We start from the raw sequence: 20,011 nt of genomic DNA on the forward strand, positions 1-20,011 counted from the left end.
CAGAGGCAGCCGGACTGCTAGAAACCGGAGTGGGGCCACGGTATGTGGGCCAGTTATTAATAACGTCAGGTATTTGGAGCCGTCTTCTCCTTGAACTACTCTACGCCTCAGTTGAAAGTCAGGTCTCGACACATCCGTCGCACCAGATATGCAATGTTAGGTCATTTGCACCCCTAGGAAAAAACAAGCGTATTTTCAGATTTTAGTTCTATCTTGAGTGAGAAGATAAAATGATTGGTGCCTTGAAGGCACACAGAGGGCAACAGGTGGATGACAGCCAGGTGTTTTAATGATGCCAACAGTAGTTGTGTTGGTTGGAATTACACCAGACTCACCCGTAGAGGGAGCTGGTGATTCTGACCCGATCCAAACATTTTTGGACTCTTGGTGCTGGATTAAGCTGCTTCACAACACAAGATACTAATGTTTAACAGCAGAAGTGGAAAGTACAAGAACTGAAGTCCTCAGGAGTAATATCTTTGAGCTATTGGATACTACTTTGTATTTCATTGCATCGCGATGCACCAGTATAATGCTAACTATTCTAAAATACACATTTGCAAGCAGTCTGCTGAATGGGTACTTTTGGTACCCATTCATGGCTAAAGAACTTTTTACTTACTGCTTTAACCTGCAACTGAGTGTGTTTAAGACAGTATTTTACTGAAAGTAAATACTTCACTCACAGCAGTTAAATAGCAAGGAACACCAGTTGATTACTTTTTAATTTACCACTTTATACCATTGTAACAAATTAGACAAAAGATGAGTTTTCATCAAGTGAAAATCTCAGAGGAAATTGCTGAAAATGTACTAAACTAATCCCAACCTCAGTTTCTTGTTTGTCTGACGACCAGACAGAGCTGAAGACCCGGGGCAGAAACACATGACGGCTAAGGATATTGACTCTGGAATTCAACCAAGACAAACTGCCGCTGCGACACCGCCTGGCTGCTTTTGTTTACAAATGTTACATGTGTCAAGGCTGGACGTTCCTGAGACTCTTGAGGATCGCCAGTCTGTTTTGAGAACTCTAGACAGCAAAAGATTTTTCATTAGTTTGATTCCACTTCCTGAATGCAAGTCAAAGGACAATATTTACATTACGGGCGCATTGTGGTTACTGCTCCCTCTCTGGGTGGGTTCAGTGGTCCTTTTCTGCTATTTTTCAGCACAGATTATTTTTAACAGTCATGTTTTGAGCAGCGATAGCATGATTTTTTTTATGGAACGATGTCTAATTTAAAAATAGATAAAATTCGACTATGTATATTTTCAAACCCTGGTTTCAGCTGATCACAGATATACAAAGTAAATACACATGACTGAGCAAGAAGGTGGTATTATGAAACTTTCAAGATATGTAAATAACTGGAGGGAGACTGATGGGTATTATCGGTTAACGCGTACGGCATCCATTCATTACATTGTATCAAAAATACATGTTTTAAGGCACCAAGTTAGTTTTATATCCATTTACTCCCAATTAACAGTTCATTTTGCAAAGGCCCTCCAGTTAAATTGTGAGAAAAAGGAGACAAACAGTTGTTAATAAAAACTTTATTGTTTCTTTTTTTTTTTTTTTTTTGGATTAAGTTTCCCAGTATTTGCTCTTGGAAGTTCACTCTGCCCGTTTGACCCGTCCAGCCCCATCCCAGTGTTTCTCTGACCAAGCCATCCGCAATTACATCTCACACACCTTTTGTCTTCCTCTACGATCAAAATAACCACACGCGTGGAACTGTCAGCCGCGGGAAAGAACACGGCGGCGACCAAACATGCCTGACAGAGCCAGGAGAGATTGCGGCAGAGAAGCAATGCAAAATATCCGAGCAAACGGCTCGACTGATACAGCAAGAGTAGTGTTCGGACAAAAACAAAAAAAAAAAAAATGGAGTGTTGACAAACCCGGTGGCAGCTGGTAAAAAGCTGCTGTAGACTTTAAGAGCAAGCTTGAATAATTTAAGTGGAACACCTGGAAAAACGGCACAGACGCAGGCCTGGGAACTGTTTGTATGTACAAGATAGCTGCGGTCTTTTTTTTTTTTTTACCCCTCGTCTTCTGTGATTTGTGAGACTGAACGCTAATACACTGTTGGTAATCATTGTGGTTATTACAAGCAAATGGTCGCACAGAGCTTATACATTCAAGCTATACATATATATACCTATGTACACAAAGTATAAATAAAACCACAAAATGAGAACCCAAAGATGAGTTTTTATACATATTTACCACCGACAACCTCTGTAAAAAGGGACACGATCAACCTTTTTTCTGGGGGGTTAGGGGGTCTATTGCTTAGAAACCAAATCGAGCAAGTGCCTATTTTGGAGTAATCAATATATGAAGCGCTGCAGATGTGGGGATAAATTAACAAATCACACACACTCAGATTTTAAGACCAGACAAAAAATAAAAAATAAATCCCTTACTCTCCGAGTCTCATTCAAGCTTGCTCTTAAGGATTGGCCGCAGGCTGCCGATTACAACACCCTTCACTCAAAGTCATCCTCTTACTGTACAGTATTCCCGACTTTCTACTATTCAGAAGAACCTCCGGGCACGAGGCCCGTGGTGAAAAACAGGAACGCGCATTATCGACATGGAGTAAAGCTAGGTTCATTTCTACATAGACGAGGATTATTTTGATCATAGAGGTCATACAGGTTATGATTAAAACAAAAAATGAGGACAGACGTGGGGAGAGATTGAAAGGGGCAGTATCTTTTAAGTGATTTTCAGGCTTTTCATGAATGTCTTAGAACAGCTGGCTGAATTTAGCTGGCGAGGACCTATCTATTCAAACTGGAGTGTTCACAAACGGGAGTGAAACGTGTGGATAGGCCGGGGGAGGAGGGTGAAATCTGAGGAAATTGCATAGAAAAAAAGTCTTAACTGGGGCAGTTATGTAGATTTTTTTTGTTTGTTTTAATATGCGATGAAACTAAATGATCATGTCGGCCAAAACCAGGCCAAAAGGTCGTGTCAGGTATTTTAAGGATCTTGAAAACAAATACGAGGGAAGTGTTAACTCCCACAATTCCCTTTTAATGCCATTGCCTTTTGGTAGTTCAGACCCCAAGTCCAGAACTGGACTTGCGGGCCGTGCACAAGTGCCTCCAGGGATAATTTTAAGAGAAGCTAACAGACATGTTACATTGTTTACATAGCCAACTATGGGTTATTATGCATGTGTGTTTTTGAATTAAGCTTTTCCACCATCCACATGGAGGTGAAGCGATCGACTAGACACACTTTAAATGCTACTGGGACGATTGAAAAGGCCCTTCTTTTCGTGAAATGACATTAAAAGTGTACTGTCTCTTAGAATCCCGTTGAATTCCTGGGGTTGGGAATGACAGGGGGTCAACTTATGTCTGCCTTCTGATCTGTTCCACCACCTCCCACCCTTCACAATAGCCCCCACCTCTGCTCTGATCGCTCTTCAGCCTGACTTTGCGGCCACCAGTGACATGAGTCCCTCTGTGCTCATGGACTTGGGGCGCTCCAGGGGGAAGCCGAGGGCTCGACTCCACACCAGCTGAGCCAGCACGCCGAGGGCCCGGGACACGCCGAACAGCACCGTGTAGTAATTCATCTCAGTCATACCATAATACTGTGACCGGGGAACAGACAGACACCAATATCAGGATGGGAGAGATACGGACACATATCAAATATTCTATTGCCAATTTTTTTTTCTTCATATCAGAAAGTTTGATCAGATCTTTTTTTTACCAGTACACTCAATGAATTATCTTTTTTTTTTTTACCAGTAAACTCAATGAATTATTGAAAACAGTGGGTTTCACATGCATGCAAGTGGTAAAAGAAAGCCTTAACGCTGGTAAGTGTGCTTGCCCAGCAATAGGGACCAACAAGAAACCGCCTGAAGGTTTGCATATTACTTCAACATGCTTTTAAATCAAATGGAATGCCTCCTGATTCCCCGCAGATATTTTGGCAATACTTCTTACCTAAGCAGATATCAGGATACAGATTCTTTTTTAAAAGTCTCACAAATATTGTTCCCTTTCCTGTTCAGAGTGATGGAAAACAGCCTCATCTGTCTTACCTGCAGCAGCACACCGCTGTGGGCGTCCACATTTGGCCAGGGGTTCTTGGCCTTGCCCTGCTCCAGGAGCACGTTGGGCACGATCTTGTAAAGCTGGGCCACTAACTTAAACATTGGGTCGTTGGGCAGGTGCTTCAGGGCGAACTCCCGCTGACAGGTGTAACGGGGGTCGGTCTTCCTCAGAACGGCGTGGCCGTAGCCGGGAACCACCTGCAGCCAAATGAAGATCGGACCTGATATAAGCACTCCTGGATCCTTATTGTTCAGTCAAAGTAAGAAATAAAAACATTCACATGAGAGGACACAGTATTTTCCTCATTGGGGGACCAATAAAAGATTATCTTAAAAATAAACTACGCTACAATCAGAGAAGCAGGATTGCAAGTAAGACAGATTTGTAATACATGCATATATACATATATAATTCATCAATCACAATCCAAAACTTCTTTGACAATCTGAACATTTTGCCTGCTGTTGAACCGAGCAGAGAGCGAGGATGATGGACGTGATGGATTTAAGTGAGCAGCATTGCACTCATTCGCTCACCTTTAACCAAAATGCACTTCACTCACTTGCAATAAGAACTTCTATTTGATTGGTTTTCATCTTATTTGTTCTTTAAATTAAAAAAACTTTAATGTTGACTGCAAATTGCAAAAGAAATAACAAGAAAGATGCCCGTGATTCATGATCTTGGCCAAAGGTTTTTGGAGGGATTTTATAGTGAAGGAAAAAAAATAAATCAAGTTACGTGATTGGTTTTGATGACTGCTTACCCTGGCTGTCCTTCAGCCTTGGGAATATAAAAGCTTTTTATATAACCTACGATAATCTTTGTAAAAAAAAAAAAACGAAACAAACGAGAGGGAAAAAAAAAAAAGGTGGCTTGTTGGCTGATGCGATCAATGTAACCTCGGTGGAGTTAAGCTCGGTCCAACGGGTAAGTCTGGTTGCTGTGGTGTGTCTTTACCCTGCCGGACTTGAGTGTGTTCCAGATATAATCCCTCATTCTCTCATCAGACACCTCTCCTCCCAGCTCCTTCTGCAGGGCAGTCAACCAAACCAGCACCTCCTGTGGGACCAGGAAGGAAACACGAGATGAGGAATGACTGAATGAAAAGACAAAATCCAATAATCATGAAAGCACAGTATGAGCCCAATGCATCAGAATCAGAAATACTTAATTGATCCCGCAGCAAATTGTATAGGAACTGAACACGTAGGGAGCACCTCCTGAGGTCAGTGGTAATACTACCATGAGTCCCATGGCTGAGTCTGTTTTTTTTTTTTTTTTTTATAGCATCTTCATATTCAGAGACGTCCTGATGTTTCCCTAAAGTAATCCGTCAAACCACAGGGGACGAGAGGAGCCTCTTCATTGTGGAAAACCAGCAAATAGAGCGGTCTCAGATTTGTGGTGTTACTGCCTGCTTTGAAACAGCTTTGCCCTAACTGCTTCCCTGTAGTGTTGACTTGGCCACTGTGTAAGTTGCGCCTGAAGTGACACCTAAGGGTTAAAAATGTCTGACAATGATTTGGTCCCACAGGTGAGCAAACAGGACAACTTCGAGAAAAGCACAGGTGTCTCTAAAACCATTAATGACAGCCCTGCTGTATTTAGTGGGGAAACTGAAGTGCTCTGCAGATTTCAATGATAACAATTTGGGTTGTATTTTGCAAACAAAGAACTGTTTTGAGCACTGATATGAATTCAGTGGGTTGAGTATTTTCTTTCTTTTTTTTTTTTCCACTAAACCGGTAGTGTGGATTGATGCTGTACATCATGCACAAACCTGATTTGCCAGGCCATGAAGAGGACCAGCTAGACCATTCATGGCAGCGCTGAAGGACAGGTAGGGGTCGGACAGGGCGCTGCCCACCAAGTGGCTGGTGTGGGCACTAACATTGCCTCCCTCATGGTCACTGTGAGATGCCAAAGAAAAACAGGCAGCTTAAGAAAACGCTTCTTCAACAGTCTGTGAATGAAGTAGTAGAGTACTAGTCCATTCCTAATATCAAAAGTCTTGAAAGCCATGATTCAATTCAGCAAGAAAATCCCTGATCTTGAACCAATTCATCTGACTTGTCTGATTCTTTGAGATTTCAGACTATTTGAAAGCTTCTGCCTCAGGGTTGTACCTGTGGATGGTGAGGTAGAGTCTCATGAGCTCAGTGAACTGAGCATCGCTGTAGCCCAGCATGTTGGTGAAGTTGTGAGACCAATCCAGGTTGGAGTCGATGGCTCCGATACTGCTGCCTTCACGATAGAGGTTACGGTAGATCTTAGCAGCAATGCAAGGCAGCTTTGCAATCAAGTCCATGGAGTCTTCATAGACAAACTAAAGGTAAAAGCAGGACAACCATATTTAATCACCAACGATACAGGTTTTATTGTGAAGCACCAGTGTATGCAAGTCAGCAAGTCCCCCCCATTCAAAGCAATGGGTTGATGTGCACGTGTGTGTGTGCGGATTCACCTCCCAGTACTTGGTCTTGTGCACGCCCTCAGAATAAGCCCGCGCGAAGCTGCTCTCACTGTTCAAAGCAGTGATGGCAGCACTGAACTGAGACATGGGGTGTAGGTTTGTGGGGAAATTGTCCAACATGGTGACGACATGAGAGGGCAGCGCTGCTCTCTTGGCCCACTCTTTAGATACCCAGTTTACCTGAGGAGTAGGAGCACACAAGATACATTACTGATACATTGGGTTATAAGGACAAAACACAAAGTAATCAATTTTCTCAAATTTGCAGCCACAGCGCCACGGTGGGCATTTCACATGAGCAGCAGATCGGTGAAAATATCTTAAGATAAAGAGCAAAGAAGGCCAAGCTGTTCGAAGCAAAAAGGGATGGCTTAATAATGAGGCCAAACCCCTGTCAATCTTCGGATGCCCATTTGAATCAGAGGGAACAGCTTTAATTTGGTTATGTTCAATTAAATTCAGTTTCATACATACTGGAGCTTGTAATCTTTGATTCTGATGCTCGTATCACTTTTGGCTTCATTTGAATTCTCATATTCATTTGGGTCTCATTTCTGACTTTACACTAACATCTTTTGTCTGCTTTGCTAATTATCATCATCTCAACTGACTTGATCTGATTGATGCTCAGCAGTTTCTACCCTTTATTATGAAAGCGAAACGGTACAGTGTGCAACATAAAAATAATAATAACAACAACTACAAGGTAAATCTGGTGCATCATGCCCTGACAACAAAAGTAGTGATAAGTTCAACATGCACTGATATGTATGAACTGTCACGAGTACATGACAAGGCTGCTAACTTATCCAAACACCCAAGGTGCAGAAATAGATCTGGGTGTTTCTGCCAGAATCTGAGAAGCACTGACAGATGGTTAGCAACAGCCACACAGATGTTTCTCCTAGCAAATATAGTGCACAACGGCCTGCGGTCCTCCACTGGTCCTCACCTGCTCCTCAGTGGGCACCTGCCCTGTGACCAGCAGCCAGAACAGACCTTCGGGCAACGGCTCATCACCTCCTGGAGCTTTGGGCAGCAGCTTCTGACACTCTGGAATGCTGTAGCCACGGAAACGGATACCCTGCGTAACCACAGTGACAAGAGGGAATTACGAAAGTGATGAATATAGGTCAATATAACAAGAACCATGGAGGGATTCCAATCACAAACTGATGAGCCATTTCAGTCATTCAACAGAGAGTTTAGTATATTTTAGCAAATATTTGGTCAGCTGCACGGTGCTCTGGCTTTAGTTCAGAATTTCTCTCAGAAACCAGGTGACATCATTGCGATCAAGATATTGATGCCTTTTTTTTTTTAAATATCCAGCATTCAATATAGCCACACATATTCATATAATATCTGCAATTTAAAATAAGGGAAAATGAACAAAAAACTATTGCAATCTAAGCTTATTTTGTAAAGATTGGGTTATCAAAAGCCAAGTTACAAATCAGCTGCTGGTAGGTTGCCTTGAAATAATTTTTGGGTTTCAATTTAAATATTTAAACAGTGTACAGCATTTAAAACATGCCTGTAACTTTGTATAATGTATCCTTAATTCATTGCTTCTCAAATTAGTGGGGCGTGGTGCCGGGGGGGGCGCACGTGTGACGCCGGAGAACATGATTATGGTGCTCTATGGTGTAGGTTTTTTTGCACCGAGCACGCGGACACACAGCACAGAGCAGGAGATAAGTGCAGTGAACAAACTCAAGAGAAGAAATATTTAACAAGAATAAGAAAGATTGTGAGAAATGGGGATAATGAGACAAAAGTAACCTGATAGCTAATACAAGGAAATATGACTCTTAGCTTCACTTGGACTACAGCGGGAGACAAAGAAAGACCAGTGTGTTTACTTTGTCTATAAATGTTGGCAGCGGACAGCATAAAGCCAAATAAATTAAGGGATCACTTAAAGACATTACACCCCTATTATGCTGATCAGCCTAATAGGGCTTTTTTTCAGCAAAAACGTGCTGAATATTGCCAACAATCATCCTGCTTTGTGAAAGCTACTTTCGTGAACCAGCAAATCTCTCTCTCACTCTCTCTCTCCCTCCCTCTCTTTTCCTTGCTCTCCCTCTCTCTCAGAGGTGTACATATAGCATATAAGTTTATGGACAAATTACACTATTATATACATATTTAACTCAGTCACTGAGGAACCAGCGTCAATCAGACAACTGTTTCAATAATTGATGGATATTTCAGTATTTTTTTCAGCTTTCGATTTTGACAATGTGGTGCTTTACTTGGTCAATGTCATGTGATACTACATTTTTATCTTTAACTTTGGTGGGTAAGACACATGGCCCATTGTTAAGACATCACCTGGGGGTAGAGGATATTTGATAATTGTTCACTTTTTCTCTAAATATCTCACACACCCACCCACCCATCCACGCACGCACACACGCACACACACACGCACGGCTCATTCCAAGTTTTGCATTTTAAATTGATGACTAAAATAACCGCTCACTCTTCAGGTGTCACTTAGCAAGCCAAATTGTGATCAACACTGACCTCCTCAGGATCCAACACAGAGGTCTCATAAACCAGACCCTTCATGCCCCTCATACCTCCATAGACCTGTGGAGGAAGACAGGCATTGCACCATCAGGCAGGGACATTACATACAATGTGTATTATCATTTGCATTAGGAATAATGTATGGGTCTTTTTAGATTAAAAAGGTGGCTTTTTGTGATTACAGAGGATGGATATGTATGTTGAAGACTTGAATGTCTCGTGGGAAAAAACTGGGGTGTCAGACATCATAGCAGGTTTTGTGACTGATGGATGACCGTTCTGTGATACCTTACAGGAACTAAGACTGAGCAGGTCTAGACAGATTAGGCGGGACTGAAATGCCACATCAGGTCTAATCTCCAACTCAGTAGGTTACCTTTATGCTGCTTCTTAACACAATACAGCAGAACCTGGATTAATATTATAGAGTAGACCAGCAGACCCAGTTTGATCCGTAACCGTTGACACAGAATGTGACAATGTGAGGTACATAAATTGTGCTGAGGTGACTCACCATATCAACAGTGATCTGCCCAATGTTGGTTTTGCCATACTGCTGTTTGAAGTTCTTGATCCTGCTCTGTTCTTTCGGAATAAGGTCTGCAAGGACATCCTTCAGATTCTACAAATACACCAAATTTTATCAATGGTGGCCTTGAACAAACCTTGATAAATTAAAACAGACCTCGTGTCAATATCTAAAAAGAATATTGATTTTTGGCTCTGAAGGTTACCAATGTCTATAAATAGTGCTGGAAATAAAGCGCAACAGGTAGAGTATTCTCTATAGGCCTTATACTGTTAAACTGTTCATACTACACACCTACACTTAGAAACACACAACCTTGGTAAAAGAAATGTTTAACAAAGCAGACTGCCTAGAAGATAATTGAATCAACTTACTGTTGTAGAGGCGCTAGCATTTCTGGCAGCCACAAGGAAATAGGAGGCATTCTGTAACACCAAGAAATAAAATGTGGGTATATAAGTATTTCAGCACATAGCCCAAAAAATATCTGAACCCATTTCAGAGAAAGAATAGCATCCTATATATTATTTGAGACAAACCTGCTACAGACTCAAAGTTAAAATTGTGCCTAACATTGGGAGAAAACAAAACAAACAGTTTTACGCAAATGTAACGTTATGTTTGTTTAACAGTAAAACGCAAATTCATTATGTCCTGGCAGGTGAAATGACTTTCAAATTAAGAGTGCAGCAAAAGTGTTTTAATAGCCCTACACTTGAAATGAATTGACATTGATTTGAAAGCAAATTTTTGTAGCCATTTTACAATCTGCATTTGTGCTCCAACTAAATGCTATTATTCTGTGGTAAATGCAAACAATTAATCGGGGACCCAGATAGATATCAAAACTCCCGTTAAAACCACAAATTGTTGTGATAGATGCACTAAATTGACAAAACTGAATTTCGCCCCTTTGTCTCATTCACCATCACATTGAGTGTGATGCTGAACTGCGGGTTCAAGATGTCCATCTGCTCAGCGGCATTTGGCCTACAATGTACTTCATGATAAACATCACTATACCCTATGGAAGCGGTCAGGAACCTATGGCCTTGCAAGCCATATATGGCACTTGCGGTGACGGCATATGGCTGCCAGACAATTTTGAGTTGAGAGGAAAAAAAAAAGAATCAGTTTGGAACTGATTTTAAAATACTTGCAATATTTCTTCATAATACTGTGTCATTTTAAAGTAAACAGAATTTGTTTTGAAGATAAATTTCATGGGTCACCTGTTGGTCGGGACGGGAACCAATGGCTTCCAAGCATGTCCGTGTCATTGTAAAGGTGAAGAAATCAATTTTATCATATAGCCAACTACTTTATCCGCTTCAACCCTTGTACCAGAAAAAGATATCGAAAAGAAAAAAGAAGACGATGATGACCATTCATTCCAGGCTGCGTGGACAGAGGAATTTGCATTTGTGGAAAGAGTAGGATCTGCAGTATGTCTAATATGCAATGATAAAACTGCATTGATGAAACTATAAAGCGGTACTTCGAACAAAACCATGCAGCACCAGAAGCCGCGATAAAAGTAAGACATACTTAATTTATTATACGTTAAAAATACTATATGGCTCTCCCAGTTAAAAAGCTTCCTGACCCCTGTCCTATAGTTCACTGGACTGCATTTCCTAGCATAATTGTCCTTCACGTACTTCTTCTACATTGGGCTTTTCCCCTCAGGGGTCACCACAGCGAATCGACCTTCTTCGTCTAACCCTCTTCTCTGTGTCCTCCTCTCTCACACCAACTACCTTCATATCCTCTCTCATTACGTCCATAAATCTTCTCTGGTCTTCCTCGAGACCTCCTGCCTGGCAGCTCTGTCTACCAATATATTCACTATCCCTCCTCTGTCCATGACCTACACATCTGGTAAAAAAAAAAAAAAAAAAAAAAAAGTTTAAAGCTGGACCACACCTGTCTGTGAGCACTCCCTTTGCAATCCCTGGGATCTGCCTCCTTCTGAGGAAAACAGGCTTTGCAGGTATTACTCACTTGTGAAAATTTGCTGGTGCTTCTTGTGACTGTGCCATTTCCAAATGAATGTACTGCAATAGCTCCGGGTAAACAAAATGCTACTGATCCAAGCATCTTTAGTTATGAATGTAAGTACTGCAGATATCCAAAAAAATAAAATACTGAAATGGCACAAATCACAAATAGTGAAAATGTAGACTACAATTTATCGTTGTACAATAAGAATGTTTTGAAGAACTGATTTGGATAAATATTTGTGAATATGAATCCCCCCCTCAGCAGGTTGCAGTGGTACTCCCTTTTTTTTTTAATTATCAGGGAGATATTCTGGAGTCATATTCTGACTTTCTATTTTCTTTTTTCTTGTCTTCTTGTTTCTCCTGCACCAGCAATGTCCTTAACTAGGATCCATACACACCAAACATATTTTTGGTATGCTTGCACTCCTGATATATTGTAGTCTAGTAATTCAAATATGGAGCAATTTGCTGAGAGTCTGCAATAACCGACTGTTGTAATGAACGGAACAAGAAAAAATTATGTGAGAGTGTGTGCTCGCTCTCGCTCTGATCAGGCCAGCCCAGGTTATACACTTGCCTGCTAGTAATCTTGTTGGAAGCCGGAGACAGAAGTCATGCCTGTCACAGCTTGTCACTGCAATGGGATTTCACTGTCAAGCTTATCTAAAATTTTCGATGAATGAAGGTGGAGTCATGCTGACATCTGGCTCCGAGCCCCAAGGAATTCCCTTCCATGGAACCACAACTAGTCGGGAGATGATATTGGACTAACGAGTCATACGGAAACAAAAAGTGGGATGTTACGGCACCACACACACAGCTGAGAGATTATGTAACAGCTCAGGGTCTTAAATATGGAGCACCGTTTTCACTCAGCCACTCCCAGGGTTCCACAGGCCTGAGGGAAACGCAAACAACTACGTGTGTGGAAGGGCATTAGAGTCAAAGACACACCGGATATATCAGTGGAGTTCACTCTCAGGTAACCAAGAGTGCACACACCACAGCTTGATGAAGGAAACCTGGATATAAAGGACTTGATAAATCGTTGTAAAAAAGTTAATATGCTGAAAAACTACCAGTAATTAAACTATTTTAAGTTAATTTGAAAATTATTGGATTAATTTGTGTAAAATGCCGAATTCCACCTGCGTGACCACAGAGAAATTGGTCATCTTTCTAGGAGGAAAACATGCCAAATGTCTGAATATGGGAATCAAATTGGTATTTAGTTAGATCTTAGGAGAAACTTGATTTCATAGCCAGTGAATGTTATGTAATAACATCAGCAGAGGGATGAAAACCTCTGGGCAAAGATTACAGCTGATAAGAGAGAAAAGTTTAGTGTGGCACAGGTTAGCTGTACATATTTCCAATTAGGAAATTAATAACTAGACCGATACACTCCATTTTGTACAGAGTTTAAGGAGCAACAGTGGTTTTTCATAGCCTAGACAGCTGTCTATCTAGTCAATCAGAAGTGACATCACATGATACTAGGATCATTTAAGTGGAAGTAGCTGGGTTGAGGTCAGTAGGGCAAGATTGCAGGTTAGAGTCACTCAAGGATACTGCCCACATGTTGAGGTAATTGTCTTTATTGATGATTGCAAATGTATCTGCATATCTATGAACACAGCATTACAGAATTACATTTTGGGCTCCTTATGGAGCCGATTTTTTTCCATCAGTTAAGTCATGATAAAGTTGCCTAGATGTTAAACAGACCTCACTTTGGTCGAAGGTGAGACACATTTGATGAAGAGCTGGAAAAGTAGAGACGCTTGATAAATGAAATCTTAATTTGAAGGTCAACGAGGTGGGTCGGATATACATCGAAAATGGACGTTTTAATAGCAACTATGATGTCTACATTTGGTTAAGAGAATTACGTCCACGGTGCGGACAAAGGAGCGGGATGGTGAAAGACTTTCGACGGACAAACTTATCACGGTCAGGTCACTAGGCAATGATAGTTGTTGAAACATGTCCAGGCTGTAATGATAGGCCAAAATCGGTAGCTACCACGCCATCGGCGTCAACCGAAGTGGAAAACAAAGTAAAAGAAAACTATCAGGACGCGTTTTGCGTTTTGTAACTCCTCGAAAACGTTAGCTAATCTTAGCAAGTCTGACTCAACGACATTTCACAATGTGGTTGACAGTGCTAACCCGGCTAACGGCAGCTAGCTTCCGTACGACGTTAGCCGGCTATCCTACCGTTAGCTTTAGAGTCCACTCCGCAGCCTTTATTTAGTAAAAGTATTACCGAGTAGGCGCCCAGTCGTCTTACCTTTGAATTGAGAAGTTTGGGCGCTAGCCTGCTGACGCTCAGGAAGGACATTGTGTCTGAGTCGAGATGTTATTTCCACTTGAGCTGTACAATCAGAGGAGCCGCTGCCAATGGACCGCGGAGCTGCTTGAAGGTGCCCCTACCAAAGCAGAAGGTTGAAGAGGGATTCGGGCCCGCAAGAAGCCGCCTTATTGATTGGTCAGCGGACAGGATCGCTTCAATGACGTTGACACATCTGATTGGCCGGGGTGATATTTGGCGCATGTTAATTGGATGAAGACCCGCCTTCAGACGATGACGACAGCTGTCTGAACAGCGGCTTCTGCTGAAGAGCAGCCTATGATCAATTGGTTCAAGAGGTCTGTTATTTTGGCTGGTCCGCAGCATAAAAACAACATTTGACCCCTTACATGTATGAAGTGACATGAACAGAAAATAAACCACTTATTTTCCCAGCCATCATCGCTTACGAGGGGTTTGCTGTTTCATGAGTCCCCCCATTCAGATCAATTACAATATTCTTTATAGTCTTCTAATTTGCACATTTAGTAGTTAAAATGAACAATGCCATGCTCTGAATCTAACAGCTGGTTGGCTTAAAAAGTAAACTCTCTTTTAAAGAATAGTTGCTCGGTGAGTTTATTTTTTCTGTGTATAGATCCGTTGGATTCACATTCACAAGCAGTTATTGGGGTACAAATACTATAAACAGTTAAATAAATACTATCGTAATAAAAGGGGGCTTCTGATGTGTTTTTTTGCAGGACATCATAATATGCAATCATCACATTCACTTACTTAAAATGACATCCATCATTGCTTTCTTAAAAAAAAAAAACGTAGACTATATTATGTTCATTTTAAAAAGACAAATTGATGAACAAGTGGTTAATAGCAAATGTTTTGTTCCTCAGTTTTCCTGGATTTTTTAAAATTTATTTACATTTGTAAATTCTGAAACCTGTTTCGTTTCCCCCTCAGTTGTCTCTGAACTCTAATTGGGTAGCATTCAGTAGCAGTATACTTAGTGTCAGTGTTGGCAAACACAATGTGCCATAAATTCATCCAGACCCACTTTCCAAAACCTTTTATGAGATACCTTGATCTTTGAGGTCATTCAAAGCAATAACTTTCGATAATATTTCCCATAAATGAAGCTGAAGCACTTTTACAGGGATCAAAGTCAGTGTTCTCTAAGTGTTGGAACACAATACATTTTTTTATTTCCCCGTCAAATTGTTCATTTGAAACACAGCCATCATGATTTATGAAGGTTAAAGAAAAAATCCAAATACAGTACAATACAAAGAATTTTTTTTCTTGCTGTTGAGAATCAAGGGCATTCTTTTCTAAACAAATGCATGCAAATGCATTCCTCTGTACGGTGTGGCGAATGGTTGCTGTGATGGCTGAGAACTTGGACAAAAGAAACATTTAAAGTCTTCAATATACAGTACAAGAATTGAGTAAAAATGAATCATTATAAAAAGAAATACAGACAGATTTCATATGGAGTGGGAAGACAAAAATGCATACATATAACTGAAATTCACATTTCCTTGTTCTCGCAGTCCTACTTTCAATCAGATCGGATCTCGGTTGCATATTTATTATTAATTTTGATGATGCAAGCTACTAAAATCAGCGGGTAAAGTCCAGCTGATGTATTTGGCACACAATTTGTAGGCTTCTCTATCAAAGTTGGCAACGCACTTCATAAGAGACACGCAATCTGATTTTAGAACAGAACCTTGGAGGTTGCTTGGGGCCGACAGGTTGGAAAGGTATAGTTTTGAGCATAATTTCAAAATTTAAAATTCATATTTTGCAGCTTAAACACTGCCCCAGAGTTTTCATGACTTGAAATTGCATAACTCCCAAATCGGTGCTGTTTTGAATATCTTCAGCTAATTGAAGTGTATGCAAATGTAGGGCTGGGCAATACGTCAATATAATATCATGCTATCTTGTAATTTGTTAAATATAAACATTTGTAGCACATCATATACTTGAATCAGGATTTCTTAAGCAGGTATAAAAATCTTATAGTAAAAATCTAATTTTTAGAGGTTTTATCATTCTAAGTCATGTATTGCTTTCTAAGTTGTTCTCCAATTTCACTTAATAGTTTACAAAATAATATAAGAAAGCTGTAGAAGCTGGAGCTAAAATAAATGACCTCCAAATTACCAGGACAGTTCTTTGAAAATAACAAAGAAGACAAAAGTATAATTAAAAACCATTAAAACTGTTGTCAAAATTTTGCTCATGTAAATTTTAAAATGTATAATTCGAAATAGGTTAGAAATTCTGACAAAGATTACCAAACAGATGGCCGAAATTTAGAACTAAACCAGAGGGTTTGATGGATGTTACTGTAAAATGATTTTAGAATTATCTCAGAATATTAGAAATACAATTAATCCACCACATAGAAACTCAGTCAATTGAAATATTTTGTGTATCTCATGTGCGATTTTCCAAATATGGGCTAAATGTAAATGATTTTAGAATTATCTCAGAATATTAGAAATACAATTAATCCACCACATAGAAACTCAGTCAATTGAAATATTTTGTGTATCTCATGTGCAATTTTCCATATGTGGGTTAAATGTACCCATATATTTTTAGTGCTAAATAAGCATGTTGAAAAAGGCGCTTCTGGGTATCGAGATATTGTTTTTGAGCCGTATCCCCCAGCCCTACGCTGACACGTCCTATGGCATCAGTGCGGATTACTGACGTCCTTGCCTCGGTCCGGGGCCGTCGCCAGATTTAGGGAGCAATTTCCACCTGCAAATCGACAAATACAAACGACCCCACCGCCATACAGCCGATACGACATGTCTGAATTTAAATCTTTTTTTGTTATCTTGTAAACGTACACATTTCGTTTGGATGTTGTAAACAGGGCCTCAAGCGTACAGCGGGCAGCAGAAATTATTGTGTGCAACAACAGTGCGTCAAACTTTCCAGAAGTCGTAGGAGGTGATTTGATGCGTTTGGTCCCCGCTCCTGTGCTCCTGCGCCTGCTAATCCGACCCAAGGTAATGCATAAGATGGTTTACAGTCTTCCATGAGTCCTTCCAGATGAAAAAGGGAGGGGGGGAGTCCCCCTCCCCGCCTCAGTCATCTTCCTCCTCCTCCTCCTCTACAGGTTCCAAGAGGATGCTGTGCTTCAAGCAGGACTGGAGGTAGTTCACCACTGTCCTCTGGAAGTGCTGGACGCTCCGTGGCTCCCTCAGGATGTGGCCCTCGTCTGGGTACAGCTGCAGGGAGTAGTTGGCCTCCACCTTCACCAGTCGGCTCAGGAGCTCGGCGCTGTGCTGGAAGTGAACTCGGGCTTTTAGGGGGGAACGCACAAACGCACGCACACATACACACACACACACACACACACGTGAGACGTTAGAACAGAAAAGCCTTTGAAACCGGAGAGGGAAATTGCACGGTAGCGTACCATCTGCGGTTCCATGCAGGATGAGAAAGTTCTTGTCTTTCAGCTTCCCCACCTCCTCCAGCAAAGAGGCCGCCTGAAAAGTCACAGCAAAGCAACGTAAGCTTGCAAATGTAGGTATTATCTACATTTTGCTACCTGGAAGTGATACAACCTCGAGTTTCGGTAAAAATTTGAATAAAAATTAAGAGGAAGTGATATTTCAGTCCGCGTCAATAGTTTAATTTTTTTTTTTTTTTTTTTTGTACTAAGATTTTATTCCTGCATATCAGTTAAATGTAAGTGCCTATAACGTCTCGGTTGAACGTCGCCCAAAACTGCATACCTTGTATCAAATGACCTACGGACGTGTTTAACTTTGAATTTACGATGATAACCTTATTAATTCTATATCAATATATTTATCTATACGGGGTCTTTAAAAAATAATGTTGACAGACAGAGGAAAGCCAAGATCAATGGTAGTCATTGATAAATCTATAGCAGACAATAAAGCAGCGGCAGACAATGAGGCAACGGGAAACTAGGAACAGTAAATAGAAGGAGAAGAGAAAAAACACAATAAAAGCAATAATTGAAAAACTAAAATGATAGTAAAGTAAGGGTGATAGAAGACTTCACATAAAAAGCAGGGTTATAAAAGGTGTCTCTGATTCTTCCAGCCTCACCTCATCCTTATGTTCTTCTGTGACCATGGGAAGGTTAGACTATATTTATATAGAATATAAAGTTTTTAAACTGGCAACGGCGCCAACTGCAAGAAATATATAATGAAGAAGACATTCCGTTTAATGCCAAACCGAACGTGTTGCTAAAGCTGTTTCGGAGAAGTGCTGATTTGACTTCCTGGTCGTTCCGGAGGCTCCCAATTTTGTGGTCCAGTTGAACTTGTTAAAATTAATGAGGTGAACAAATGATTGGACAACAAAATGGTACGATATACAGGATTTACTGCGGGGGGCTCTTGTATTGGACTTCATTAGTTTAGGGCGATTAACTTGTGCTTAAGTGTGCAGCCAAAACTATAAACACTGCTAACTAGCTGAATTAACACCCGCATTGAAGTAATTGGGTCCCACCGAGTAAACATGCTCCTCCTTCGCTGGAAGGCCGAGGTACCTCTCTGAGAACGCAGCGCCTGAAAAGAGCAAGGATCGCTTTTAAAACCCAAAATATCCTGCAGTTTCATCACAATTGCCGCGATGGGCTCATCTTATGAATAATTAATAGTGTAATTTCAACTTACTATAAAGCCTGAAGTCAGTTATGGGAGCCGCGGCGACTGCACATTGAAAGAGCTTGTCTGTTGCTGCTAGCATCTTGAGCGTTAAGTAGCCACCGAATGCCTGCAGGGAAAAGGGAGAAAAAAAAACGGTAATATAAAGAATGAGGTTTTTAAGTGGATAAATTTCGTGAGGATGGGGCAGCTTCGAATAAAAAATAATTTGACCTTGCCATACAGGACCACGCGACGATCATCGATATAAGGTAGTTTCATCAGCAACCTGCGGACATGTGATAAAGCCGATCGGCTGTCAGGTGTCACGTTCGCACATCTTGTTACGCAACATGTCGTCGCTACACAAGTGCACTCACTCCACGACATCCAGGTGATCTTTGACCCGAAGAGAGCCCAGCTTGCGCGGATCCACGACGGTGGTCTTGTGTCCACGGCCCACCCCGCTCCTTCCGTCCACCCAGGCCAAGGCCACATTGTGGGCGCTGGAGAGGACCTGCGGCCAGTCCAGGGCGAATTCCTCCGTTGTCGACTGACGGCCCGGCAACCCGTCCCTTCAGGACGAGACGGACGAGGTCAGATCATAGGTTGCAACGCGGGCAGCTTGCAGCTGTCTGTGCCCTAACACTCACACAATGACCAAGAGGGGATGCAGGTTGGCCTCGTAACCTCGAGGTAGAGATAACTTCAGGTGCAGATCTGAGGGACAGCAAGCAAAGTCAAGGATCGGAGAGCATTTAAAGCTGTTACATGGACATGATTTAAAAAATGTATCAAACCATTCCAATACAACGAGACCCAGGCAGAGCCCAAAGGAACTTTGTCTTATTTAAGAGATGAACAAAGCTGGGAAACAGCATATGAATCAAAAATCTCAAACTGTTTTATTTAAATTTGGACAAAAAAAACTTTTTTTTTTTTTTTTGAAGAAGAAGAATCTATAATCATTCACACCAAAATCCCAAATTTATTTGCAAAAATTCACAGAAAGAAATAAAATGCAAAATTTATCAAACTGGAAAAAAGAAGCTTCACATCAATAATTAAAAATTACATTTGCTGAGTGAATAAACTTAAAAAAAAAAATTAAAAAAAATTTCGAAAAATTTTGCAAATGCAAAAATTTGCAAAGCATTTGTATGAGAAAAAAAACCCTCCCACATTCCTTTTTTTAATGGCAACACTTGCAGTCAGATAGCTCAATAAAGACATAACTCAAGTGTAAAAGAGAGCATCTGGCATGGCATCGGTCCTTGAAGGCAGCGACTCACCCCTAATCAACCGACGGAATAAATTCATGCGTTGTTTGCTAATTAACAACACTTTTCCCTCTGAGGCGGTGGCGGCGACTGCTCCATATTGTCGCTGCTGGATTTGG

The 20,011-nt window shown here is 41.1% G+C and overlaps 2 protein-coding genes across 4 annotated transcripts in view; both read right to left on the reverse strand.

The window, feature by feature from the left end:
• Positions 1 to 1,545: 1,545 nt before the first annotated feature.
• On the reverse strand, positions 1,546 to 14,095 carry cs (citrate synthase). Its single transcript, XM_086159809.1, has 11 exons — positions 13,937 to 14,095; positions 10,013 to 10,063; positions 9,624 to 9,731; positions 9,104 to 9,169; positions 7,521 to 7,652; positions 6,560 to 6,748; positions 6,222 to 6,421; positions 5,876 to 6,005; positions 5,053 to 5,154; positions 4,080 to 4,289; positions 1,546 to 3,620 (listed from the first exon to the last, which is right to left on the reverse strand). Exons 1-11 carry the CDS (start codon positions 13,985 to 13,987, stop codon positions 3,450 to 3,452), a joined length of 1,410 nt encoding a protein of 469 aa, XP_086015935.1. The 5' UTR covers positions 13,988 to 14,095; the 3' UTR covers positions 1,546 to 3,449.
• Positions 14,096 to 16,196: 2,101 nt separating this feature from the next.
• Positions 16,197 to 20,011, reverse strand: part of LOC147227080 (inactive dipeptidyl peptidase 10) — a 40,204-nt gene continuing 36,389 nt past the window's right edge. For all 3 annotated transcript variants that reach the window (XM_086159812.1, XM_086159811.1, XM_086159813.1), the window contains 7 exons: positions 19,266 to 19,332; positions 18,993 to 19,187; positions 18,847 to 18,901; positions 18,643 to 18,742; positions 18,476 to 18,534; positions 17,400 to 17,472; positions 16,197 to 17,282 (listed from right to left, as the gene is read on the reverse strand). In XM_086159812.1, coding sequence (XP_086015938.1) covers positions 17,065 to 17,282; positions 17,400 to 17,472; positions 18,476 to 18,534; positions 18,643 to 18,742; positions 18,847 to 18,901; positions 18,993 to 19,187; positions 19,266 to 19,332 — 767 coding nt within the window. In that variant the 3' untranslated portion in view covers positions 16,197 to 17,064. The remainder of the gene's footprint in view (positions 17,283 to 17,399; positions 17,473 to 18,475; positions 18,535 to 18,642; positions 18,743 to 18,846; positions 18,902 to 18,992; positions 19,188 to 19,265; positions 19,333 to 20,011) is intronic.

Source organism: Fistularia commersonii, chromosome 14 (assembly GCF_037954325.1).
Source record: "Fistularia commersonii isolate RoL2024-O1a breed Wild chromosome 14, RoL_Fcom_v1.0, whole genome shotgun sequence".
NCBI lineage: Eukaryota > Metazoa > Chordata > Actinopteri > Syngnathiformes > Fistulariidae > Fistularia > Fistularia commersonii.

Coding starts and splice junctions, on each gene's coding strand:
- cs (XM_086159809.1), bottom strand. CDS start 13,987: ATGTCCTTCCTGAGCGTCAGCAGGCTAGCGCCCAAACTTCTCAATTCA. Junction 10,064..13,936: donor CCAAACTTCTCAATTCAAAG/GTAAGACGACTG, acceptor TTGGTGTTACAG/AATGCCTCCTATTTCCTTGT. Junction 9,732..10,012: donor ATGCTAGCGCCTCTACAACA/GTAAGTTGATTC, acceptor GTGTATTTGTAG/AATCTGAAGGATGTCCTTGC.